The sequence below is a fragment of the Pelodiscus sinensis genome, chromosome 4 (genome assembly GCF_049634645.1).
Source record: "Pelodiscus sinensis isolate JC-2024 chromosome 4, ASM4963464v1, whole genome shotgun sequence".
NCBI lineage: Eukaryota > Metazoa > Chordata > Testudines > Trionychidae > Pelodiscus > Pelodiscus sinensis.
In genome coordinates, this window is record NC_134714.1 from 6,074,929 (window position 1) to 6,097,500 (window position 22,572).

Below are 22,572 nucleotides of genomic sequence, written 5' to 3' on the forward strand. Positions count from 1 at the left end.
CCAGCACCCTACATCCCCTCCTGCACCCTAACCCCTCCCCCTGCCTGACTCCTCTCCCAGAACCAGCACCCCACATCCCCTCCTGCACCCTAAGCCCTCCCCCTGCCTGACTCCTCTCCCAGAACCAGCACCCCATATCTCCTCCTACACCCTGAAACCCAGCCTGAGGAAAGTGAGCGGGAAGGGGTGGATTTGAGGAAAGGGAGGGGCCTTAGAGAAGGGGCAGGGTAGATCTTGAGCTGCCCTTAAATTCAGAAAGCGATCTCAGACATAAAAAAGTCGGAGGCCACTGTCCATGGTATCCGGCCAGCTCTGAAGCAGCAGCCACTAGTGAGCAGTGCTAGAGCAAACTAGCCACAGTGTTCTGAAAATGGAAGTAATGTTGTGAGCCAACTGGCCACACTCAACCAGCCAAAGAGCCACAGGTGGCTAGTGACTAGCGTGTTGGACCCCGCGGGGAGACCATCTGGACTATGACAGACTGAGGGCCTACACGTACACGAGGTAAGACATCAAGAGTAAATATAAAACCAAATCGCTGGGCGTTCCTCCGTACTCGGCGCTAGCGGAGAAGGCTTTGAATGTCAATACTCCCCGACTGATGCTTTGGCCAAGGGCTCTTTGCTTCCCATTTGCATTCCTGAAAGGCTGCTCAGCCTTCAGGTTTTCTGAGGGGGGAGGCGAATTCTCCAGTCTCTTGAAAGAGGGAGGGGCTGTCCCAGCCTCAAGAGGCCCCCTCGCTGCAGGGGAGATGCTAGGAGCTCTTGGTTAAGCCAGAGAACATGGGAACTCGGGCTGGGCAGCCCATTTGGCAAAGGCTCTTCCGGTTCCTCCTCCAGGCCTCTAGGGATGGCAGAACCTTTTCTCCCTTGCAGCTGGGCCCTCCCGGATTCCCGTGCCCCACAGAGCTACAGTATTTTGGGGAGGCCTTCCCATCCCCCAGGACTTATCTGAGCTCACACCTCCTCCGTCCGGGAAGCAGCGAGATAAAAGCTGAGGGAGGCAAACGACTCAAATGCCAGTTTTGTATTCTACAGCCTAAACGCCAGCGTCCCTCTAGCGAACCAGACAACGGCCTCTCTGCCCTCCCGCTGACACATGGCGGAACTCATTCCGTGCAGGCAGCCGGCTGGCCGAGAGCGGACGCCGAGAGCGCGGGGCGGGTGCATTTCACAAGCCAAATCTTCGCTCCACTTCATCGGCGACCATTTTTGCAATGGCGAGGGAGGAGGTAGCAGCAGGAGAGGGGGCATTTCGGACATGAAGAACTCTGCTTCCAATGTCACCGGTGCCTCCATCAAAGACGAAGTCATCTACCAAATTGCCATCCCGGTCCAAGGCCTGGGCTCTCACTCCGGCTGGACCCCTGTAAAAACAAAGGAAGGAAAATGGCGTCTCCTCTTTGCTCACGTTGCAGCTCTCAGCTGAGAGAGCAGGTCACACTGTGGCCCGATAGGGATACGCATCAAAACAAGCTGCAAAACTTCTCACATGCCCCCAAATTAACAAGTGTCTAAATCTGAGGCCCCCTTTGAGCTTAAGGTGCAGGCTCCTGGACCCCTCTGATTCGCCTGGGTCAGACCTTACAGAGTGCAAAGACCCTACCAGTTTTTCAACCACACTCTGTTCACACCCCTTGCAAGTGCTCTGGGGAAACAAGACTGAGGTTCAACCAGGTTCTCGAAGGAAAGCAGGAAACGTCGGAGCTACTGGCTAGGCAGAAGGCCGAGTCACACAGCCAGCGGGGCATGGTGGGGGTGAAAACTCAGGCAGAGGATTTTCTGTTTTGTTTGTGTTACATAAGAGTATGTTGTTTGGTTTTCCTCCTTGTAAGACAACACACGGTCTGGAAAAAAGGAAAACTCCGCCACACATACAACTTTTGGACAGAGCGCAATGGCAGCTGTCTATTCCACCTGCACTTGATTCCTTTCCTTCTTGAGGTTTGCACCGTTCAAGTATTGAGACATTTATGTCCCCTTCAGCCAAGTTGGGCATATTTAGCTACTTGAATTTTCCTCCCAAACCAGTCTCTGCCACCTCCTAACTGTTTCTGTTGCTCCTCTCTGGACTCCTCCCACCTTGTCCATCTTTCTCACAATGAAGAACAAAGAACTGAACAGGATTTTGTAGATAGGATCAAAGTGCTCACACGGAATGACTATTATCCCCTCCTGTGAAACAAAGCTTGAGTATGGACATGATAGCAATTTTCAGGTATCTACAAGGGTGTCATGAGGAGGAGGGAGAAAACTTGTTTATCTTGGCCTCTGGGGATAGAACAAGAAGCAATGGGCTTAAACTGCAGCAAGGGAGGTTTAGGTTGGACAGTAGGAAAAAGTTCCTAACTGTCAGGGTGGTCAAACACTGGAATAAATTGCCCAGGGAGGTTGTGGAATCCCCATCTCGGGAGATATTTAAGAGTAGTTAGATAAATGTCTATCAGGGATGGTCTAGATGGTATTTGGTCCTGCCTTGAGGGCGGGGGGCTGGACTCGATGACCTCGCGAGGTCCCTTCCAGTCCTAATATTCTATGATTCTATGCAGGCCAACCACGCTGGCCTTTTGCACTTCTGTATCACATCGCAAACACTTGTCTCTAGCCTCTGTCAACTCTAGTTCTCTTCCAACTTTACTACCACCCTGATTTCTCCCCCTCATTCCGGCTCAATTTTTAATTTGCTCCCTCCCCAGCGTCTATTAGCAAGTTTCCAAGTTAAATCTCAGTCGGAAAGGGAAGGAACTAACATCAGAGGAATTAATCTGTCCAATGAGATTTAACAAACAGCTGGATACCACCCGGTGTTTTTACCTGAGTACATCGCTGATGGTAACTTCTGGGATGAACTTTTGAAGTTGCTTCACCTGAGCACTAAGGAAACAGGCTCTGTACATTTCACTCACTCCATAGGAGATATTTCTGAGCACCAGGTTCCACAAACCGCTACAGAGGGAGACAGAACAGTCCGGGTGGCTAGCAGAACGGCGTCCGGCATTCTAAGTGCAGACGTGCCCCTCTGGTAACGTGCAACAGCAAATCCCCCTGTCTACACACAGCATCAAATGGGAGCATGCAGAGAGCTTTCCATCCTCATCACCCAACACCCTCCTCGTGCTGGCGAGAATTACCACGGGGCTCCCTCTGCGTCTGAGGGCATCACCCGCCCCTCCTGCATAGGGCTCTTTCCCTGCACTAGTCAGTCATTTGTAGAGGTCTGTGACGGGCGGTACAGACCCCACTCCACAGTCCAAGGAGCGGTGAAACGGTACCGGGCCAAGAAGACCCCGCCCCTCAGCAGCTGCCAGGTGTGCTCCCAGTGGAAGACGGGTATAACTGGGAGCTCTGGCGATCCAGCCAGGGGAAAGTGGCGGAGAGGCTGCAAGAAGACAAGCAGGCAGGAACTACTGAGGCAGAGAAGCCTACAGAAGGACCGGGACTGAATACGGCTCACCCGGGATCCCCCTTCCCCCGACTAAACAAAGGGGCAACTGGACGGTGAGGGTGAGCTGGGAAGCGTCTCTTCCCCCAGCTGATGCCCTGAACAACCAAGACAGCAAGGCTGGGGCCACGTCCCATACTGAAGTGAAACAGGGAAGGTAGGAAGTGCCTCGGGGAGGCTGATCCGGAGTGGCCACCAGACAGGACTGTGCTGCCTCTCTCCCTAGGGTCCTGAGCTGGGACCCAGTGGAGACAAAGGGCCTGAGTCCCCCTATCTCTCCCTCTGCCCCTGGCACCGGAGAGTTCCTGGAGAACTCTGTGAGGAAAATGAACTGAGCTCTGTGAGGGAAATGACCGGAGCCTCCAGGCTAGGAGAAACTGGCCGCAGCCTGACCACCAGGGCAGCTGGTCCCTGAGCACAGTGAAAACACAATGAGGGGCTGCTTGGGTGTGTGAATGGAAAACGAGTGCCTTTTATCACTCAACATCGGCCCCCTCCACACAATCAGAGACACTCTCCTCCAGAGGAGGCAAACGAGATGCAGGCCACTCAGGGTGGGAGTGTGACAAGAGTGGAGGGCTTCTGTCAGAGAAGCGGTGAACCCCTTCGTTCAGCAAAAAACCCCAAACAACGAGCCCACATTGAAATGAAGATATTACCTGTACGCAACCGCATCTAGAAAATCCCGGGCACTGAAGTCATACAGCTTATAACCCTCTCGCTTAAAGGCCAGTACGGCATTCGGACCAAGCCAAACGCTGCCGTCCATCCGCGGTGTGAAATGAACCCCCAGAAAAGGAAAACGAGGATCAGGAACCTGCAGAGAAAATGAAGCCTGTCACCCCATTCAAAACAGATTAGCGAGACCACAACATGAATGGTCTGATCCAATAATACACTCGGGAATGTGAAAGTCAGTCACTTCCCAGGAGAGTGATAGAATGCAGGGAAAACACTGATGATTTACTGTGGACTTAGAAGTTAGTCAGAAGATAAACACTTTTTTCTCTTCCATTATTATTATAGCCTTTCAAGATGATCCTCACAGGGGGCAAGCTATCAACATAATGTCTGGTTTTCAGTATTGCTGGTAAAAATCAAGGGAGTATATTTTGTACCTGGGCATCTCTCCTGAAAGTTGGCTGCCGTTAATTCTAATTTAAACAATTCAATGCTACAATGGCTGTCATTATGTTCTTATGTCATATTTTTAAAAGACCACCCAAAGCTGTGAAGTTGTATCAGTACCCGGTTCACACTGTGAGATGCACAGAATAATACCTACTGGATAAATGTTTCCTTTAACCATATAGCATTTTTCTGGCTTTAACACCAAGTAGTCTCCACGGAAGGGCACAATGCGAGGCTCGCGACTGCACCCGCTGATTTCGGACAGGCGGTCCGAGTGAAGTCCTGCACATGTCACAATATGTTGACAGCGGATTTCCTCCCCCTGCCAAAAAACAAACCCCACAAATTCAACACATGAAGAAGGTGGGGATAAAAATAAACCCATAAGCCACAAAAACCAAGCCAGGAACAAAAAGAAGAGCAATCATGCCTTTGAAAAGTCAGATACTTTGCGTGCTAGACATGGGTAACATTTTGGTAGCTTATTTTTATTTAACTCTTTAAAATATTCTTCCCTCTTTCCCCACCCTGATGGAGAAGGCCTTTTCAACTGGCTTTCTAACACTGTAATACAGCAAGTAGCTTAAAGAAAGCGGGAAGAATCCTTATACGAAAAATAACGAATGCGTCAATTGATGGATTGCCTTCCTCAAGTGCAATGCATGGAACATAGAGGCCTGCCCTGTAAAATACACAGAGACCCATCACATGGAGATTAGAGATTTAGATCTTCCAGGACCAGAACGTCTTCCCTTGGAATTTCTCCAGTTCACTCAGCTATCAGGACTACTGGTGCCATTCCGGCCTGTGGAGTGTATAGGGGTGGTGTTTATAACCAACCATCATAGCTTTGACTAAATAAGGCCTTTTTTTTTTAAAGGGATCTCTCTACTCTCAAAAAATCACTTTCACTCCACGAACTGGGAGAAGCTACAATTCTAAAGGCAGTGTCAATTCATAGTTTGCATTTTCAAGCGCTCTATGTAAAACTGTACATTCAACACTGTATAGAGTGTTGCACAACCTTTTTCCCGGCACGACCCCTGGGGGAAAAAAAAAAGCATGGCCCCTTTAAATGCTGCTCCGCTCGCCTGCCACGCTGGGAAAAAAATGGCGGACAGCCCAGCGCTGTGACCCCCCCACAAGACAGCCGCGACCCCCACAGGTTATGCATTGCTTGTAAAGAGGAAAAGAAATCTGGTATTACTCTGTTTTCAGGTGCTGGGTTGCTTATTCTTATTTACATTAAAATGCTAACTATCACTTTTAAAGCTATTGGTGGAGGAAACATTTTTGGGGAGAGGGAGGGTTTCTGTAACTTTAAAAAACAAACAAAAATACCTTTCAACTCATGAAAATGGAAGGGGTACAACTAGAAGCAACATGAATGTAGCTGCAATAATAATTACAACCCATGCTCCCTTTTTAATTGTACTTTATAGCTTTCTAGTTACAAAACATATTTCCTTGTAATTTTTAATTGATTATAGCGGAGGCAGGAGCTGAAAGGCAAACCTGAAAAAAATTTCTGATCAACCATACCTCATAATAAGACTGCACTAAAATAACATCAGAGGGGTGGCCGAATTAGTCTGTAACTAGAAAAACTTAAAAAACAACTAATAGTCTAGTAGTAGCTTAAAGACTAACAAAACATGTAGATGGTACCATGAGCTTTAGTGGGCACAACCCACTTCTGCAGATGACTGGAGTATTAAAAGTCCAGGTCCAAGAATAAATAAGAGAAGGGGGGGGGGGGGGAAGAGAGGAGGAATAAAAGAAGAAAAAAGAGCTTGTTCAAATAGTTACAAGAGGTTGATAAGAACAATTAGCACCTTCACTGTTTGTTTGGTTAAGTCATTAGGATGTGGAAGGTAGTGTTTTTAAGTTTTTCTAAAATAACATGTCAGACAAAAATCTATAATGAGATAATTGAAGATTAGCACTACAAATTTTCTCCGCAGGGCATTTACATATAAACATTAAGTCTAAAATAGGTTATCAGCCAGAATTAACAACTCATGATTATGATTATTGAGAAACACACTGGTAAGGCACCAACTGGAAACTAAGTGTGATGCATTGAACGTAAATATAAGACGTTTAAAAATAGCAGAGAACAAATCAGGAAAAAAACACCCAGAAAAGTGAGGAATCTGACAAAGAGGGAAACCCAGTCACCTTCCAAATAAAATAATTCAAGAGCAGTTTCAACAAAGACAAGTGGGGTGTTTGGAAGGCACAAACAAACAAGACAAAAGGCCGAAAATTATCAGAGACCAGTCAACTGAATGAAACATTCAAGCATGATGTATTCTTTTTATCGCTGACAAACAACAGTAACATCTTAACCTTATCCTAGCCACCTGTGTACCATGTCATTTTGCTTTCACAAACAGATAATGCATTTTCTAGCACAGCATGTCCAATGTTTTAGTGGTTTCTGAATTACTTGATTAATTTTTGACAGCATGGCGGTAACTCTGCTGAAGAAAAGAAGCAGATTTTTTTCTATTAATCAATTAAACAGGAGGCTTGGTTCTTACCTTAGAGTTTCTAACAACAACTGGATATTTCATGCCTGCAATAGAATTAGATGAAAAGGGGTTAACAGAATTCATGCAAGAAAGAAAACTGATGGTACAGTCAACTTTCCAGGACTGGAGTCCAAGTGAAGAGCTTCATGCTCCGGAGCAAGCATTGTTTGGATGGGGTTCAGAAATAAAAACCTAAGGTTTCTGGTTTCTTGGTGTACTGTATTACCCCTTTTCACATTTTCCGGTCTATATCTGAAGTAGACCCAGTTTGCTCTCCAAGATAGAGGCAAAAAACACTGTTATAAGCATGTGCACCTAATATTCAGCTGCCTCAGCTTTATCCTAAGAGAAAAACTTTTTTCACCTAAAAGAGAGTCCTAACTATATCCACTTGGAAATTGTAACTTTTCTTTTGAAAGGTGATCTGCCCTGGAAAAGAGAGGGCTTGTTCAATCTGATGAAATATCCATCTGACATCATTTTGTCTTGGGGCTAAATACATCCTTAATAAAAGAGAGCTTAAAAAATACGGGAAGAAAAAGGAGCTAACGTACTTTTAGTTACGGTAAATGCCTTGGGGCAAAATTTGTTATGAGAATAGACTGGAACCTTACAAGAAGAGGAGGGAGTGCTCACCGTCTTCACTTTCTGGAGGACTTTCCTTAGCCATCTCCATGCCTGATGCTTCAAAATCAGTCAAGACGGTCCCTCCCATTTCCTGGAAATCTTCAGCATAGGACAGGGCCACTTGTCTATAATTCACAATGCCAGTGTATGGAGAATCAATGGCCATCAGCCCCTGAAATGGTATCGAATGAGTTACAGAAAAACGAACAGTGGGGTGTGTAACTAAAGACGCGTGTCTCTAAAGGGCTCTCAGTCATAAACCAGGTTATTTAACTTGTGCTTCCAGCGTTACATAATCCTGCACCACAGACTGTGCAATATAACGTGTATGTAGCCCCATTGGGCATTTTCCCTACAACACTGTTTAGTGCTTCCCGTGACTAACAGCCAATTACATCACCTCCGCCATGAGTTACGCCCTGAGCTGACTGTCGAAACCATTAGAAATCCCCCAAATTAGACTCTCCTAACCCAGAGAATAACTAGCCCTTGATCTGTCATGAGCCCAGACAAAGCAGGCGAAATTACTTGCACATTGTTATCTTTGCATTGCAGGGACTCAGTTTCCCGTGTAACTGATTTCTTCCAGCGCACTGCTAAGGAACACATCTATGCCTTAGCGCTCCATCTGTAAAACAGGGATAACAATACCTCCCCACCTCACAGCGATGTTAGGAGAAATACATCAAACACTGTGAGATTATCAGAAACTGCAGATAGATAAACAGAGTAAGATCCACAACCACAGTGCAGTTTTAAGTTTCCTTTTGATTAATTTAAAAACAACAAATAGTTTAGTAGCATCTTAAAAACTAACAAAATATGTAGATGGTATCATGAACTTTTGTTGGCACAGCCCACTTCTTCAGATGACTTCTTTGTTCATCTGAAGAAGTGGGCTACACCCACGAAAGCTCATGATACCATCTACATGTTTTGTTAGTCTTTAAAGTGCTACCAGACTATTTGTTGTTTTTTAAGTTTTTCCTGTTACAGACTAACTCAGTGACCCCTCTGAAGCTTTTGATTAATGTTGTTCATATATTTAATATCCCGTGCAATGTGCTCTTTCTAATTAATCACTAGTGGTCCACAGACCACACTTTGAGAACCACTGGTCTAGTAGGACAGAGGCTGGAGAATGGAGAGATGAATTTATGTCAATGATAGGCTGCATGGAAACAGATCACTCAAATTCAGACCATGGAAACAATTTTCTGAACTGGGATCTAACCCCTTCCACCTTGTTTCTTGCTTTCGATGACATTTAATCTGCAGAAGGAGGGAGGCATCTGGAGGAGGTTCTGATTTCTTTACCCAAGAAAGAAGGAAAGTATTATGAAAGGCACGACAAGAACCGGGATCCCAAGGACCGGTGTAGAAGGCTAGGGGAGAAGGTCAGGGCCCCTTCTCAACTCCAGTCAAATCCATCGGGTTTTATATCTCATCACCGCAGTATCTGAGCATCTTAGTATAAAATCAATAGCCAGAGTAAAGTCCTTGTTCTCTTCCCTTTTGGGGGTAAAAACTCTACGTAGGGAAGGGTTTTTTTATGGGAGGACAGGACTTTGTTGGGTGCAAGAAGAAATGGGCTAAAACTGCAGCAAGGGAGATTTAGGTTGGACATTAGGAAAAACTCTCCAACTGTCCGGGTGATTAAACACTGGAATAAATTGCCCAGGGGGGGTTGTGGAATCTCCATCTCTGGAGATATTTAAGAGCAGGTTGGACAGACATCTATCAGGGATGATCTAGACGGTGCTTGGTCCTGCCATGAGGGCAGGGGACTGAACTCGATGACCTCTCGATGTCCCTTCCAGTTCTCGTGATCCATGATTCTGTGATTCTAAGAAGGAGCCAGTGGTGGAAATTTCAAAGAGGAGGGTTAGGAAAATATGTCCTAAAAATACACCTAGTATCATTTTTTTCAAGTACGCAGGGTTGGTTCTGCACTATGAATGTATTTATTTTTGCTGGTAATTTTGATACCACTGGGATTTCAGGCTTTCCATTAAACACATCACCCTCCTGAGACAGCCACAATGGGCAGCCTCATCTAGGGTTTATGTTATCAAGACCAGTTGGGTAAATTAACGCTTTTCATTCCATTTAAGGACAGGGCAACTTACTCTGCAAAAAGGCTCCTTTTCTTTTATTTCTCTTGTGCTGATCAGTTTCAGATCCCTGACGCTGTTCTGCAGCCCTCTCTCATACAGCGCTTTGAGTCTTGGGATTTCCTCTTGTTCAACAGCTACAATTAGCTTCAGAAAGGACGACAGAGTTCACGAGATATCAGCGTGGTAGTAAACTCATTTGCAAGGCAAGGAGATGCAAAGGAAAAGCTACTTTTTGGTGCATTCATGAACACTAGATCTTACTAAACACATTCCAACACCCAGGCTTTCCTGCCCTTCTACCAGTCGGGGTGTGAAAAAACACCCCTGTGGCCGACATAAGTTTCACTGACAAAATTGCCAGTGTGGACAGTGCTTTGTCAAAGGGAGAGGATCTCTTGCCGACATAGCTATTGCCCCGCATTGAAGGTAGTTTAATTATGCTGGTTGGAGAGCTCTCTCGCGACGGCATAGAGTGACTACACCTCGCTGTGCTGCTGTAAGGTCTGTGCGGTAACCACAGCCTCAGAGAGCACCACCATGCTTCAAGGAAGCCTGAAAAAGAGGCGTTTAGCCCAAATGTACGTGTAACTCCATGGAAGACATTTACAACTACAGGCTGAAGCTCTGAAATCCGGCACTCTCGGGTCTGGCAACATGCGTGGTCCAGCAAGACCACGGATATTCCTGGATCAGAAAGCCCAGCTGGCAGCAGGGGCAACCAGGGTCAGGAGCATACCTTGGCCAGCAGCAGCAGGTCTGGCAGTCGGGAGCCCCTGTCGGGCTGGTGGCTGGGAGTGCGGCCCGAGTCAGTGCGGTGCGGAACAGCTGGCAGGGCGGGGAATGCAACTGGTGCCGGCAGCAGCGGGGCTGGTGCGGCAGGGAGCAGAGGTCAGGTCCGAGAGCAGATCCCAGTGGCTGGGACTAGAGCTCCAGAGGGCCAGCAGTGGTGGGAGCCTTGACCTCCCCTGACCTGGCAAATTCCCTGGGTCAAGATCACTCTGTCCGAAGGGTGTCGGACCAGGGAGGTCCAACCTGTAGTGCCAAAGATTGGAGTGTGAAGGAGGCAGGGAGGTGGGACTCTTGTAAAAATAACATTTAACTTCACCTGACGGGAGAGTCTGAGCTGTATATGGAGAAGGAAGAAACTGACACAGAGGGAGGTGTCTTAACCATGGAGTCTAAACTACAGGGCAGTGTCTAGACTGGCCAGTTTTTACAGAAAATCAGCTGCTTTTGCGGAAAAACTTGCCAGCTGTCTACACTGGCCGCTTGAATTTCCGCAAAAGCACTGACTTCCTACTGTAAGAAATCAGTGCGTCTTGCGGAAATACTATGCTGCTCCCGTTCGGGCAAAAGTAAAAGAGCCAGTGTAGACAGCTGAGATTTGTTTTGCGCAAAAAAGCCCCGATTGCGAAAATGGCGATCGGGGCTTTTTTGCGGAAAAGCGCGTCTAGATTGGCCACGGATGCTTTTCCGCAAAAAGTGCTTTTGCGGAAAAGCGTCCTGCCAATCTAGACGCTCTGTTCCGAAAATGCTTTTAACGGAAACTTTTTCCGTTAAAAGCATTTCCGGAAAATCATGCCAGTCTAGACGTAGCCCAGCTGTTGTCACCTCATCTCCGCAGATTATTACCTTGCAGTTTTTGGGCCCAGAGGAGGAATTAACTTGAGTTCCTGCCAAAAAAGAGGCGGAAGTCTCACTCCCCCTGCAGGCGTTCACCATGTCTGCACACCGATGTTCACATGAAAGCACTGCCTTGGCAAAATGACCACAGCCGTGGTTATGGTAACGTTATCCTGCCCACCGCCCTACTTTCCAAAGCCAGAGGGAGAAGTTGCATCCACTGCTGTACCTTGCCACACTGTTTGTAGGGGATTCCCTTTTGGTCGCAGTACTCATAGCAGAGGGCGGCACCCTGCACACACAACCTCGCTTTCAGAGATCCGGGTGTGTAGTAAATCCCGCTGTGAATCACACCGCTGTTATGTCCGCTCTGGTGGCAAGCTGAAGACGGAGAAGAAGTTACGTTACTAAAATACATGCTCCCCATATCTTCCATTCACACGCTGCTTTAATTCTTTCAGCCACCGGAAGAAGGATCAATTTAAGGCGATGCCCTAATTAGACTCTGCAACAATAATTTATCTTAAAGTAATAACATTCCACTCCAGGAGATTCTTCCCTTCCTCCAGGATGGCCAAGAAAATACCGACAACTAGACAACTACCATCAGAGTGTATGAAGCATGGAATCGACAGGAAAGTGTACTAAAGATTTGCTCCAAGGATCCATATGACAAGGTGGACTAGATCTGGAGGCCCCCTGCTGGAGACTTCATGTCTCTGCCTCAGCCAGCTCCGGAAAAGAACAATAGAGAGGTCCTCCAAGCTGCTCAGAGCGACCGTGTGAGACAGAGTCAATGAGAGGGGCTGCAGGAACAGCCAATCAGAGTCCAATGGGCTCATATAAAAGGAGCTGAAAGGGCTGGATAGATGAGTCTGCTCTTAGGATCCAGAGGGGTAAGAGGTGGTCCTGGGTGGCTACAGGAGCCAAGGCAGATAGTTGCTGGCAGGGACTGGGGAAGTAAGGAAATACCGTCTGACTGGCTGCCAGGACTCAATCAAGATGGGCTATGGGGTAATGGCACAGCAACACGTAGTTACTTAAAGGGATGTGTCAGGTAGCTGCTATTTAGAGGGTTCCTGGGCTGGGACCCAGAGCAGAGAGTGGGCCCAGGTCCTAAGGTTGCCAACTGTCTAATTGCACAAAACCGAACACCCTTGCCCATCCCAGAGCAGGAACCTTTGCCCACAAGCCAGCCAACTAGGGTACTGAGTTAGGCCCTGTGGGTTAAACTGAGGGCTGGAGCCCAGGGAGGCCACAGAGACATTGCCAACGGAGGGGCACCACGAGACGCCCCGTGGAACTGTGAAGGGACTGAGCCTAGGGAGGGCTACAGGACAGCACGGAAGGCTCTGAGATACGCCTGGTTGGACAGCGTACTCCAGAAGAGGTTTGTTTTGTTCACATGTGGACTGTGGGCATAGGCGCCAACTTCCCCTCTAGTCAGGGGGTGTTTGACCTCTTCACTCCACTCCAGGTCCCATCCCCACTTCTCCCCGTCCCCCAAGCCATACCTTGCTCTGCCTCCTCCCACCCTTGTTCCACGCTTGCTCTGCCCCCATTCCACCCAGACCCTGCCCTGCCTGCTCCCGGAACTTCCTGGACATCGTGAATCAGCTGTTTCAGGGGGCTCTAGAAACGCTGGGAGGGCAGGAGAGGAGTTGGTCAGAGGGGCTTCTGGAGGGCAAGAGGGGCAGGAAAGTGGGGACTTAGGATGCTATTGGGTGCTCAGCCTCCACTAATTTTTCCCTAGGGGTGCTCGGTGTGAGTGACTCGGCTAGAGGGCTAAATCACCAAAGACCTGCCCGAGAAGCGCAGGTGGGCGCCATGAGCCGAGACACATGCACACACTCGACCAGGGGGCACTCGCGAGAGGCAGGTGCCACCCTGTCAGAAGCCACAATCATGCACACCTCGGTCCAGGCTTTCCGAATGTTGACAGCCACTGGCTGTGCTCCGTTGCCAGGGTGATTCTGAGTGTCTCGGCCTACTGGCTGCCCTGCGGGTCTCAGCCAAAGGCTTTCAAGCATTGGAGAGCCAGGCCTGACTGTTACGTTTTCTCTCTTGGGAAGTGAAACAGGGGTGAAAGAGGCAGGTTCTCAACATACTTTAATTGACCCAATTTTAATTTCTTATTCAAAAAAGGTTACACACTCTCCCCCTTAAAATGATGGAGCCTGTATCTTACTCCCATTCACTCATCCTGTTTGAAGACGCATGGCAAGGCAAGGGCAGGAAATACTTGAATATATTAATGGCCTATGTCGCCGGGGTGAGCCCCCTGCGGCCCATGGAGGATCTATGTTTGGCCCATCAGACATTTTGTTTACTGTGGCCCACTTGCAGGATTGCCAGGTTTCTGCCTCTGGAGTTGTTTTCTACCAGTTTTAAGTGACAGGCATGTAAAACAAGAGCACGTGAAGCGAGGTGCGTGCTGACTGAGTGTGAGAGCCGTGTGCTTTCCCTCCGTCCAATCACAGCACTGCTATGTTTCCATTAGCATAACACTGCACGTTCTAGGTACGCAAGTGCAGGGAGCAAATCCATCCAATCCCGGGAGACCGTCTAGGTTACGATAATCTTGCGACCCACTGAAATGAAGGGGGCCCACTCACTCGCCTAGGTTGCCCATCACTGGTATATAGCAACAAAGACCCAGTTAATGTGTGCATTTAAGACATTCAGCTGGTTAAACATTACTAGGGTTGCCAGGTGACCAGTACTGACCCGGACAGTCCGGTATTTTTGCCTCCTGTCTGGTAAAAAAAAATTCAGAAAATATCGGACACCTAAAATGTCCAGTATTTTCTGATTTTTTCCAAGCCAGGAGGCAAAAATACCAGACTGTCTGGGTCAAAACCAGACACCTGGCAACCCAACACTCAGCAACCATGCCCAGACCTCTCCATCCCCCCCCACCTTACTTGGTTCTGCAGGGGAGCTGTCTGGTTTTTTTTGCTCAACAACTTTGGTCTCCTCCCTTTTTTTTCTCAACAGAATTTTTTCCCCAGTGGTTTTTTTTGGGGGGGGGGGGAGTTGTTTTAGTATTTCTGGTTAAACCATCTGGGAACCCTAAACATTACCCACACATGAGGTCACACTATGCTAAGTCAGCAGTTTGATTTATCCTCATGCTCTGTGCTCACCTTTAGGGGTTCCGCATAAGCACTTAGCCACAGGGAACTGATCATTAGCAAAGCAGTTGTATTTGTAAGTTCTTCTTACTTAGCTGAAGAACAAATAGCAAAACAAGGGTGCTTAGCTTGTCTTGTTGCAAGTCTGGATAAAAAACAGGCCCTGGTGTGTCTCAATATTCCAATTGCCCCTATTTACTATCAGTAGTGTAAACAGACAAGTCCCATTGGCATCACGAACTAAACCCTGCAGGTAGTCATTGAAATAATTATTTTAGCTTTGGCCTTCAAAGCAAGACTTCTGTATGGATCATCTCTATGTTAAGAGCCAGGAAATAGGTGAAAATTACTAGAGCCTTATCAGTCTCAGATGTCTGAGGAGGTGCCTTAGGTGTCTTGGCATTTTTTAAAATCATCATGATGCAGCAGTCATGATCAATGTTCCAATTTTTTTCCATCCATGTGTGGAATAAATTGTGTATGTGCACCAAGGCAAGTGCAGATGTGCACCACCAGTACAAACACATGCTGCTGTCTGTGGGCTGCTGTCTGTATCTCTCCGGGGTGGCTGCCCAAGTGCTCAGATTACAGGGAATGCTGGTCATGGTAAATTTAGTAAAAGTTGCATTGTTTACGATTTTTGATTAAAAATGTCATGACAAAGGAAGAGGTCAGAGATGGAAGACGGCTGAGAGCAAGCCTCTCCTGCATTCACCGGTGAGACAGAGGGGCCTGAGTGGTGCCAAGTCGTAATGCCATTCTCTCAAATTTGCCCAGCTGGCTGCCCCCATCATGACAGGGGCAGCCGGGCCAAACCTCAGCAGTGCTGCAACTCAAACCCCAGGTCACAATGCCTGGTGCAAGCAGCCAAGCAGGACGGGGGCCACAGGATGAGTTTATTAAACTCGTGGCCACAAAGACAAGTCACAGACAAAAGTAGAGCCAGAATATCCACGGACAGAAATTCGTATCCGCTGCTCTGCGGGGCTCTCCTCCCAGGAAATGCAGCTCCTCCCAGCCGTGCGGCTGTATAGCCCCTCCTCAGAGACGAGACACATTTGGAGGTGTGTCTGGGAGTGATACAGCTGCACAGTCGGAGGGAGCTGCCGGCACAGAGTGCTGGCTCCTGGGAGTAGCAACACCACACTCCTCTCCTTTGGTCATTGCATCACCTGGAAATACAGCCCTGCGGATTAGCAGATACCAATTTCTATCCTTGGATAGGCATTTGTAGCTGCGCAGGACTCTACAGCTACAGACAGCAACGGTACCTTTTGCATCAGTTCAGCTGCACTGATGTTATTTACCGCTTCACATAACACAAGAACTAGGCATCAGGTTTAAAACAAACAAGACAACCTGTGGAACTCATTGCCAGGGTATGTTGTGAGGGTCAAAAATATAACAAAGTATAAACGAATGTGATTAGTCCATGGGGGTTATGGCCATGAATGACGATAAGCCAAGATGGTCAGGAATGCAAACCCATGCTCTAGGTGCCCCTAAACCTCTGACTGTAAGATGCTAAGCTTGGATGACAGGGACTGGATCACTCAGAATTGCCCCATTCTGTTCTTTCTTTCTGAATCACCTGGCACTGGCCACTGTCAGAAGATAGGCTACTGGGATAGATGAACCATTTGTCTGAGCCAGCATGGTCATTCTTGTAGTTTTTTTGACTAGTTGGGACAAATTCCCAGTCAAGAGAAGGCCAAAAGAAGCTATTATACCCTTCCCTCCTCTGTTTCCTCTGAAAAGAGGAGACTAAGGGGGGATAGGATAGAGATCTATAAAATCATGACTGGTGTGGAAAAAAGCGAATAAGGAAAAGTTATTTACATATTCCCACAATATAAGAACTAAATGAAATTAATAGGCAGTAGGTTTAAAACAAACAAAAGGAAGTTTTTCTTCAATCAGCGCACAGTCAACCTGTGGAACTCCTTGCCAGAGGATGTGGTGAAGGCTAAGACTTTAACAGGATTCAAAAAAGAGCTAGATAGATTCCTGGAGGTTAGGTCCATCAATGGCTATTAGCCAGGATGGGTATTAATCGTGTCCCTAGCCTCTGTTTCTCCAGAAGTGGGTGACAGGGCAGGGATCATGTGAGGATTACCTGTTGTGTCCCCTCCCTCTGGGGCATCTGGCATTGGCCACTGTGGGCAGACAGGATAGTGGGCTGGATGGACCATTGGTCTGACCCAGTCTGGCCATTCTTATGTTTGTACAGTCCATTGGCAGGTCTGCACTGTGAAATTCTTCTAAAGGGGAACACTTTCATTTCTGCAACAAGGACATAGGGTTTCCAGGTATCCAGTATTCAACCAGACAGTCTTGTTTTTGCACCCTCTGTCCAGTAAAAAAAAATCAGAAAATACACGACATGTGCAATATCCGGTATTTTCTGGTTTTCCAGCTGGGCACTCAATGGAAGCTGGCGGGGGTGGGGGGAAAGGCTGGGAGGCGGGGCCGCGATCGGCGCTGGGAGCGCGTGGTTGCATGCAGACGCCTGGCGGGGGTGGGGGGAAAGGCTGGAACGCGGGGCCGCGATCGGCGCTGGGAGCCTGTGGTTGAATGCAGAAACCGGGCGGGGGTGGGGGGAAAGGCTGGGACGCGGGGCCGCGATCGGCGCTGGGAGCGCGTGGTTGCATGCAGAAGCCGGGTGGGAGTGCGGGGAGCGGCTGGGAGGTGGGGCCGCGATCAACGCTGGGAGCACGTGGTTGCATGCAGAAGCCTGGCGGGGGCGGAGGAGTGGTGGGAGGCGGGGCCGCGATCGGCGCTGGGAGCGCGTGGTTGCATGCAGAAGCCGGGCGGGGGCGGAGGAGTGGTGGGAGGCGGGGCCGCGATCGGCGCTGGGAGCGTGTGGTTGCATGCAGAAGCCGGGCGGGGGCGGAGGAGTGGTGGGAGGCGGGGCCGCGATCGGCGCTGGGAGCGCGTGGTTGCATGCAGAAGCCGGGCGGGGGCGGAGGAGTTGTGGGGGGTGGGGCGCGATCAGCGCTGGGAGCCCTCAGCTGGTTGCGTCTGACGTAAGAGTGACGCCGTGGGGAGGAGGAGAAGCCCCGTCCCTGCTCCTGAGCGCTATTCAAGCACGGTGTGGCACCGCAGTCCAGGAGAGAAGCCTGCACGTGCTTTGTGGTTGCGTTTAGGCGCCTTCCATTGGCCCTCAGCCAAAACTGACTGAGGTGGAATTTCTGCTTCTTCCCACTGGAACACCCAAAGACCTGGCTATGGGGGAGTCACCTTCCTACCCAGGGTCACCCCCCCCCCGCCATTGCGTTGCTCCGGGGTCTGCCTCTCTGCTTTGGGTAGCAAGCGGCTGCCTCCCCCTTCGTTCCCAGCTTGGTGACCCCCGCCCGCTCTGAGCTGTATAATCCGGCCGGGGGGAGGGGAGCTGGGCTAGACTCAAGCGCTTTGTGACCCAGGCTCCCTTGTATGGGCAGGGAACACGGAGCTCTTCTTTTGTGTTGCACCCCCTCGCCCCAAGCCACGTGCAGGCCTCAGCATTAAGAGCTAGCGTTTGTGTTTGGTGTTGGGTTTTTTTTTTTTTTGCTCGACACATTTTTAGCCCGTGTGTTCGGTATTTTTGGGGAGACCATCTGGCAACCCTCCAATGGCAGGAAGATACTGTTTCCCGCTCATTAAAACAGCCTCCCTTTGCTAGTTTTGTCTCAGTTCAATGCCCTTCACATTGTTTCTGTGTGTGTGTTAATTAAAGCGTCTTACAGACTGATACCAGGAAACCAGATATAAACACTGGAAGAAAATGCCACCCCCATCTTTGTCACTCGCTGATATGGGAACATGGATACCATACCTAACTCTTCCTCTTTTTCCAGCACACTGAATTTGAGCGATGGGTGTCGCAGAATGAGCTCTCGGGCAGACGCGAGCCCCACAATTCCACCGCCGACAACCACCACATCAAAAGTGCTATTAAAAAACAAACACACAACAGGGTCATGTTGTAAGAGCTCAACCGTCACATGCTTCACATTTATCTGGAAAGAAAGTTCATCTTAGCAAATGAGCGTTAGAAACATTCTTGAAGACCCACTTTTCCGGAAACCCCTACAAGAAACCAGCTGACTGAATCATCCACTGAGTTACCTTTGAGTGACCTGCTCACTGATGCTGAGGACAAGTGGGAGGAAAGAGGGATGGCGTTAAAAAAACCCACCACAGGAAGTAAAGCTGAAAATTGCTGTGTGAGGAAGACTAGGCAGTTGGAGAGGGCAGTATACACTGAGAAAATGTATAGTTCAGTGTTAAGAAAAGATTAACAAATCTGCAGGCATATGTCTATATTCCCCCTGATCACACGACTCATGTTTCATTTTGTCCAACCTTCCTCTGTCTTGTTGTTTTAGATTGTATATTCTCCAGGACAGGGCCTGTATGTACTTGTGTTTGGAAAGTGCCTAGTACGTTTTAGGCGCTATCAAAATAACTAATAATGCTAAGAATGCAGTAGACCAGGACTACTCAACTTTGGAAGCCCTTGGGGCCACAACGATACTCACAGCAAATGCGGAAGGCTGCAACTTAAGTGTGGTTGCATATACATGCAAATATATACGCAAATATATGCAAATAGCTTATTTCACACAATGCCTCGGCATTCCCGGCATGTCCTCCCTGGGGTCTAGAAACGCCAACCTCCTGTACCCGTCTGTTCCAGCCAGCCCATCTGCTTGCGTCTTTCAATGCTTACCCTGCCTGGGAGACGCCTCGCCGTTGTGGAGCGTGTTCCCAGTGGAGGCCATGTTCAAAGGATCCCACCCACGGGCCGCGTGTTGAGTAGCCCTGCAGTACACAGTCAAACTGCTTGCTCCTCTCTCTTTTGATAGATGCAACTTTCCCTTCAATTATTTGGAAATCAGCAAGTCCAAGGCTTCAACCCGACAGCATCAGGTTATTCTTTGTGAGCATTTCTGACAGGCGCGGGGAACCTTTCTGGGTTGGGGTCACTGACGTGGCCCCTGACTGAAAAGGAGAAAGATGATCCCCAAATTCCCCATAAACAGCAGAGCCTAGGGGGGCCCAAGCTAGTAGATTTGGTGTGCTTCCTGTAGTCAGCCACTGGTCAGTTTCAGCAGCGGCTGATTTGGGGACGCCTGGGGCAGAGCAGCTGGGGTGCTGCTGGGTTGGTTCAGTAGCACCGCTGCTCCTCGGCGCTACTAGACCAACCCAGCAGCACCCAAGCTGCTCTGCCCCAGGCGTCCTGATTCAGCCGCTGCTGAAACTGACCAGCAGTGGCTGAATCAGGACGCCTGGGACAGAGCAGCTGGGGTGCTGCCGGTTTGGTCCAGTAGCGCCCAGAGCGGTGCTACGGGACCAACCAGCAGCGCCCCAGCTGCTGTGCCACAGGCGTCCGGAGCAAAGCCGCGGAGCACGGGGGCAGCGGGACAACCCAGACGCACCTGCCCTCGGGCTCCGCGGCTTTGCTCTGCTTTGCTCCCCGTCTCCCTGGTCTGCAGACCAGGGGGACGGGGAGCAAAGCCGCGGAACACGCGGGCAGCGGACAGCCCAGACGCGGCTGTCCGATGCCTGCGTGCTCCGCCGCTTTGCTTCCTCTCCCTGGTCTGCTGGAGACCAGGGAGACGGGCCCTGTTCGTAACTGCGGATCCGACATAAGTCGGATCCGCATAACTCGGGGACTGCCTGTACTTATATCTTAGAGTGTGTCTAGACTACAGGGTTTTTTCAAAAAAAGTAGCCTTTTTTAAAAAAACTTCCCCTGTGTCTAGACTGCTGCCACGTTCTTTCGAAAGTAAATTGAAAGAAGGTGGCAGTTTTTTTGATCGTGGAAAACCTCATTTTAAGAGGAATAACGCCTTTTTTTGAAAGTGCTCTTTTGAAAAAAGGTGCTATGTAATGCAAACTGTGCTTTTTCGAAAGAGATCATCCAGATTGCCTGGGTGCTCTCTTTCGAAAAAGCAGCTTGCTTTTTCAAAAGTACTGATTGTAGACTAGACGCTCTTTTTCGGAAAAGCCTCTTTCAAAAGAGGTTTGTAGTCTAGACATAGACTTAGACTGTAAGACTTTCAAGGCAGGGGCTGTTTTATATAGCACTTTGTCTGAAGGAGCCCTAAACATGAACGAGACCCCAAAGAACTATGATAATACACATCATAAATAATAATTTTAAGACGGAGACTGTACCCCCATGTTAAGGATGTTCATTATGAACTCAGTTAACAGGTTACTCTACTCTGACTCACAACTCTCTTGAACTCTTTCAAACAGCAGAACACAGTATAACCATTCTTTAAATTGCATACAAAGTATGTGCACTACAAGTAGTACATTTTTTGGAAGAAATGCTCTGATCAATTTAGAGCCATTCTAGTTTACAGCAAAAACCTTACTGATACTAAACTCTTTAAATATAAGATTGTCTTTCTTTCTGGAATATATACTCTAGCTAAACCAAAATGTATGGTCTTGATGCAGGAGTTCCTGGGTGACCTGCATTATGCAAGAAGTCAGACTAGATGACCAAAAGGGTCTCTTTTGGCTTGAAATGTTTCTGCGCTGCATGTGCATTGATCAAGAATAGGTGTTACTCTAGAGAAAATTCTATTATGTGAATATGATAGAGTGAGATATACCTGTATCAAATTGCGACCTCATTTATTTTAAGAACATCATTTTGATTCAGGGTTGCCACTTTGTATTGTAACCTGCATGATGTATTAGTGGCAAGGGATATAAGAGGTTAACCGGTTACCCGGTAAGCAGGTAGCTTGTCGGCCTTCTTACAAGGTAACCAGTTAACCGGCCGTGCCGGCTGGAGTCCCTATGACCTTGCTGGGGCCGGGGCAAGGCCAAGGCCGTAGCCGCCCCTACCGCCTGCAGGCCACTGGTTAACCAGTTAAAAAATCATTTAACCAGTTAACTACTCTAGGTGGTTTTTACATTCATTATTACCACCTTCATTGTGGATTAGAATGTGGTGTATTGAGGTGCTTGTTTTCCCTGTTTGTTTCAGGGTTCTTAAGTGCCAAATGTTCTGAATTCTACGAAAAAGTAGTGTTACACTGCAAACTTCTAGTAAGAGCATTTATGTTTTCTATCAAATTTCCAGGTGTATGCTGTGAACATTACAGAGCATCCATTTTGTAACACAGGGCTGATGCCTAGTGGAATGACGATGTCTGAGAAAACTTAAAAAACAACGAATAGTCCAGCAGCAGCTATGGCCAGAGCCCTGCTCAAAGGTTGGAGCCACCTCTGATCTGCAATCTGCAAATATGACCAGCGGAGATCTGCAGATTTGTTGGGCTTTAGATAGCAAATCTGGACCCACATCCGCCCACAATGTGCAAAAATGGCCCACGGATGAGGATATCTGTGGCTATAAAGCAGACATCTGCACAGCTGCAGGAGTCTAGCAATGATGGAGTAATCTAGAGCCATCAACTCCAAGTATTCCTGATTCCCTGCAACGATGCTACAGAAGCCTTGCGGGAGCAGGGACTGGAGTTACTCAGCCTAAAACAAAAGGGTGACTAAAACTTATTGGCCCCCTGAGCCACATGCAACAACCCTCAGAAGTCTGAGGGCCAGGGCTTAAGGCCTCAGTTCTGGAAGAGCTGCCTGATGGGGCCCAGAAACAGACACACACGCACACTTTGAAAAGAATCCCCCCTCCCATCATGCTGCAGCAAGGCAGAGGTCCCAAGCTTCCTTCCACCCCCTGTCTTGTAGGTGGTGAATTGGAGGTGTGGAAGAGGGGCTCTGTGAGCTACACTCTAAGGCTGTGTCTAGACTGGCCAGTTTTTCTGGAAAATCAGCTGCTTTTCCGGGAAAACTTGCCAGCTGTCTACACTGGCCGCTTGCATTTCTGCAAAAGCACTGACTTCCTACTGTAAGAAATCAGAGCTTCTTGCGGAAATACTATGCTGCTCCCATTCGGGCAAAAGTCCCTTTTGTGCAAAAGGGCCAGTGTAGACAGGTGAG

The 22,572-nt window shown here is 48.5% G+C and overlaps 1 protein-coding gene across 2 annotated transcripts in view; it reads right to left on the bottom strand.

The window, feature by feature from the left end:
• Positions 1-1,011: 1,011 nt before the first annotated feature.
• The window catches only part of L2HGDH (L-2-hydroxyglutarate dehydrogenase), a 24,552-nt gene continuing 2,991 nt past the window's right edge, over positions 1,012-22,572 (bottom strand). Inside the window, exons 2-10 of one of the 2 annotated variants that reach the window (XM_075926160.1) lie at positions 18,425-18,540; positions 11,706-11,857; positions 9,866-9,997; positions 7,746-7,908; positions 7,119-7,153; positions 4,727-4,894; positions 4,101-4,258; positions 2,814-2,945; positions 1,012-1,366 (exon numbers count right to left, since the gene is read on the bottom strand). In XM_075926160.1, the coding sequence (XP_075782275.1) occupies positions 1,171-1,366; positions 2,814-2,945; positions 4,101-4,258; positions 4,727-4,894; positions 7,119-7,153; positions 7,746-7,908; positions 9,866-9,997; positions 11,706-11,857; positions 18,425-18,540 (1,252 nt within the window). In that variant the 3' untranslated portion in view covers positions 1,012-1,170. Of the gene's footprint in view, positions 1,367-2,813; positions 2,946-4,100; positions 4,259-4,726; positions 4,895-7,118; positions 7,154-7,745; positions 7,909-9,865; positions 9,998-10,589; positions 10,886-11,705; positions 11,858-18,424; positions 18,541-22,572 lie in introns of those variants that run through there. The other variant, XM_075926161.1, reaches the window with a different exon arrangement.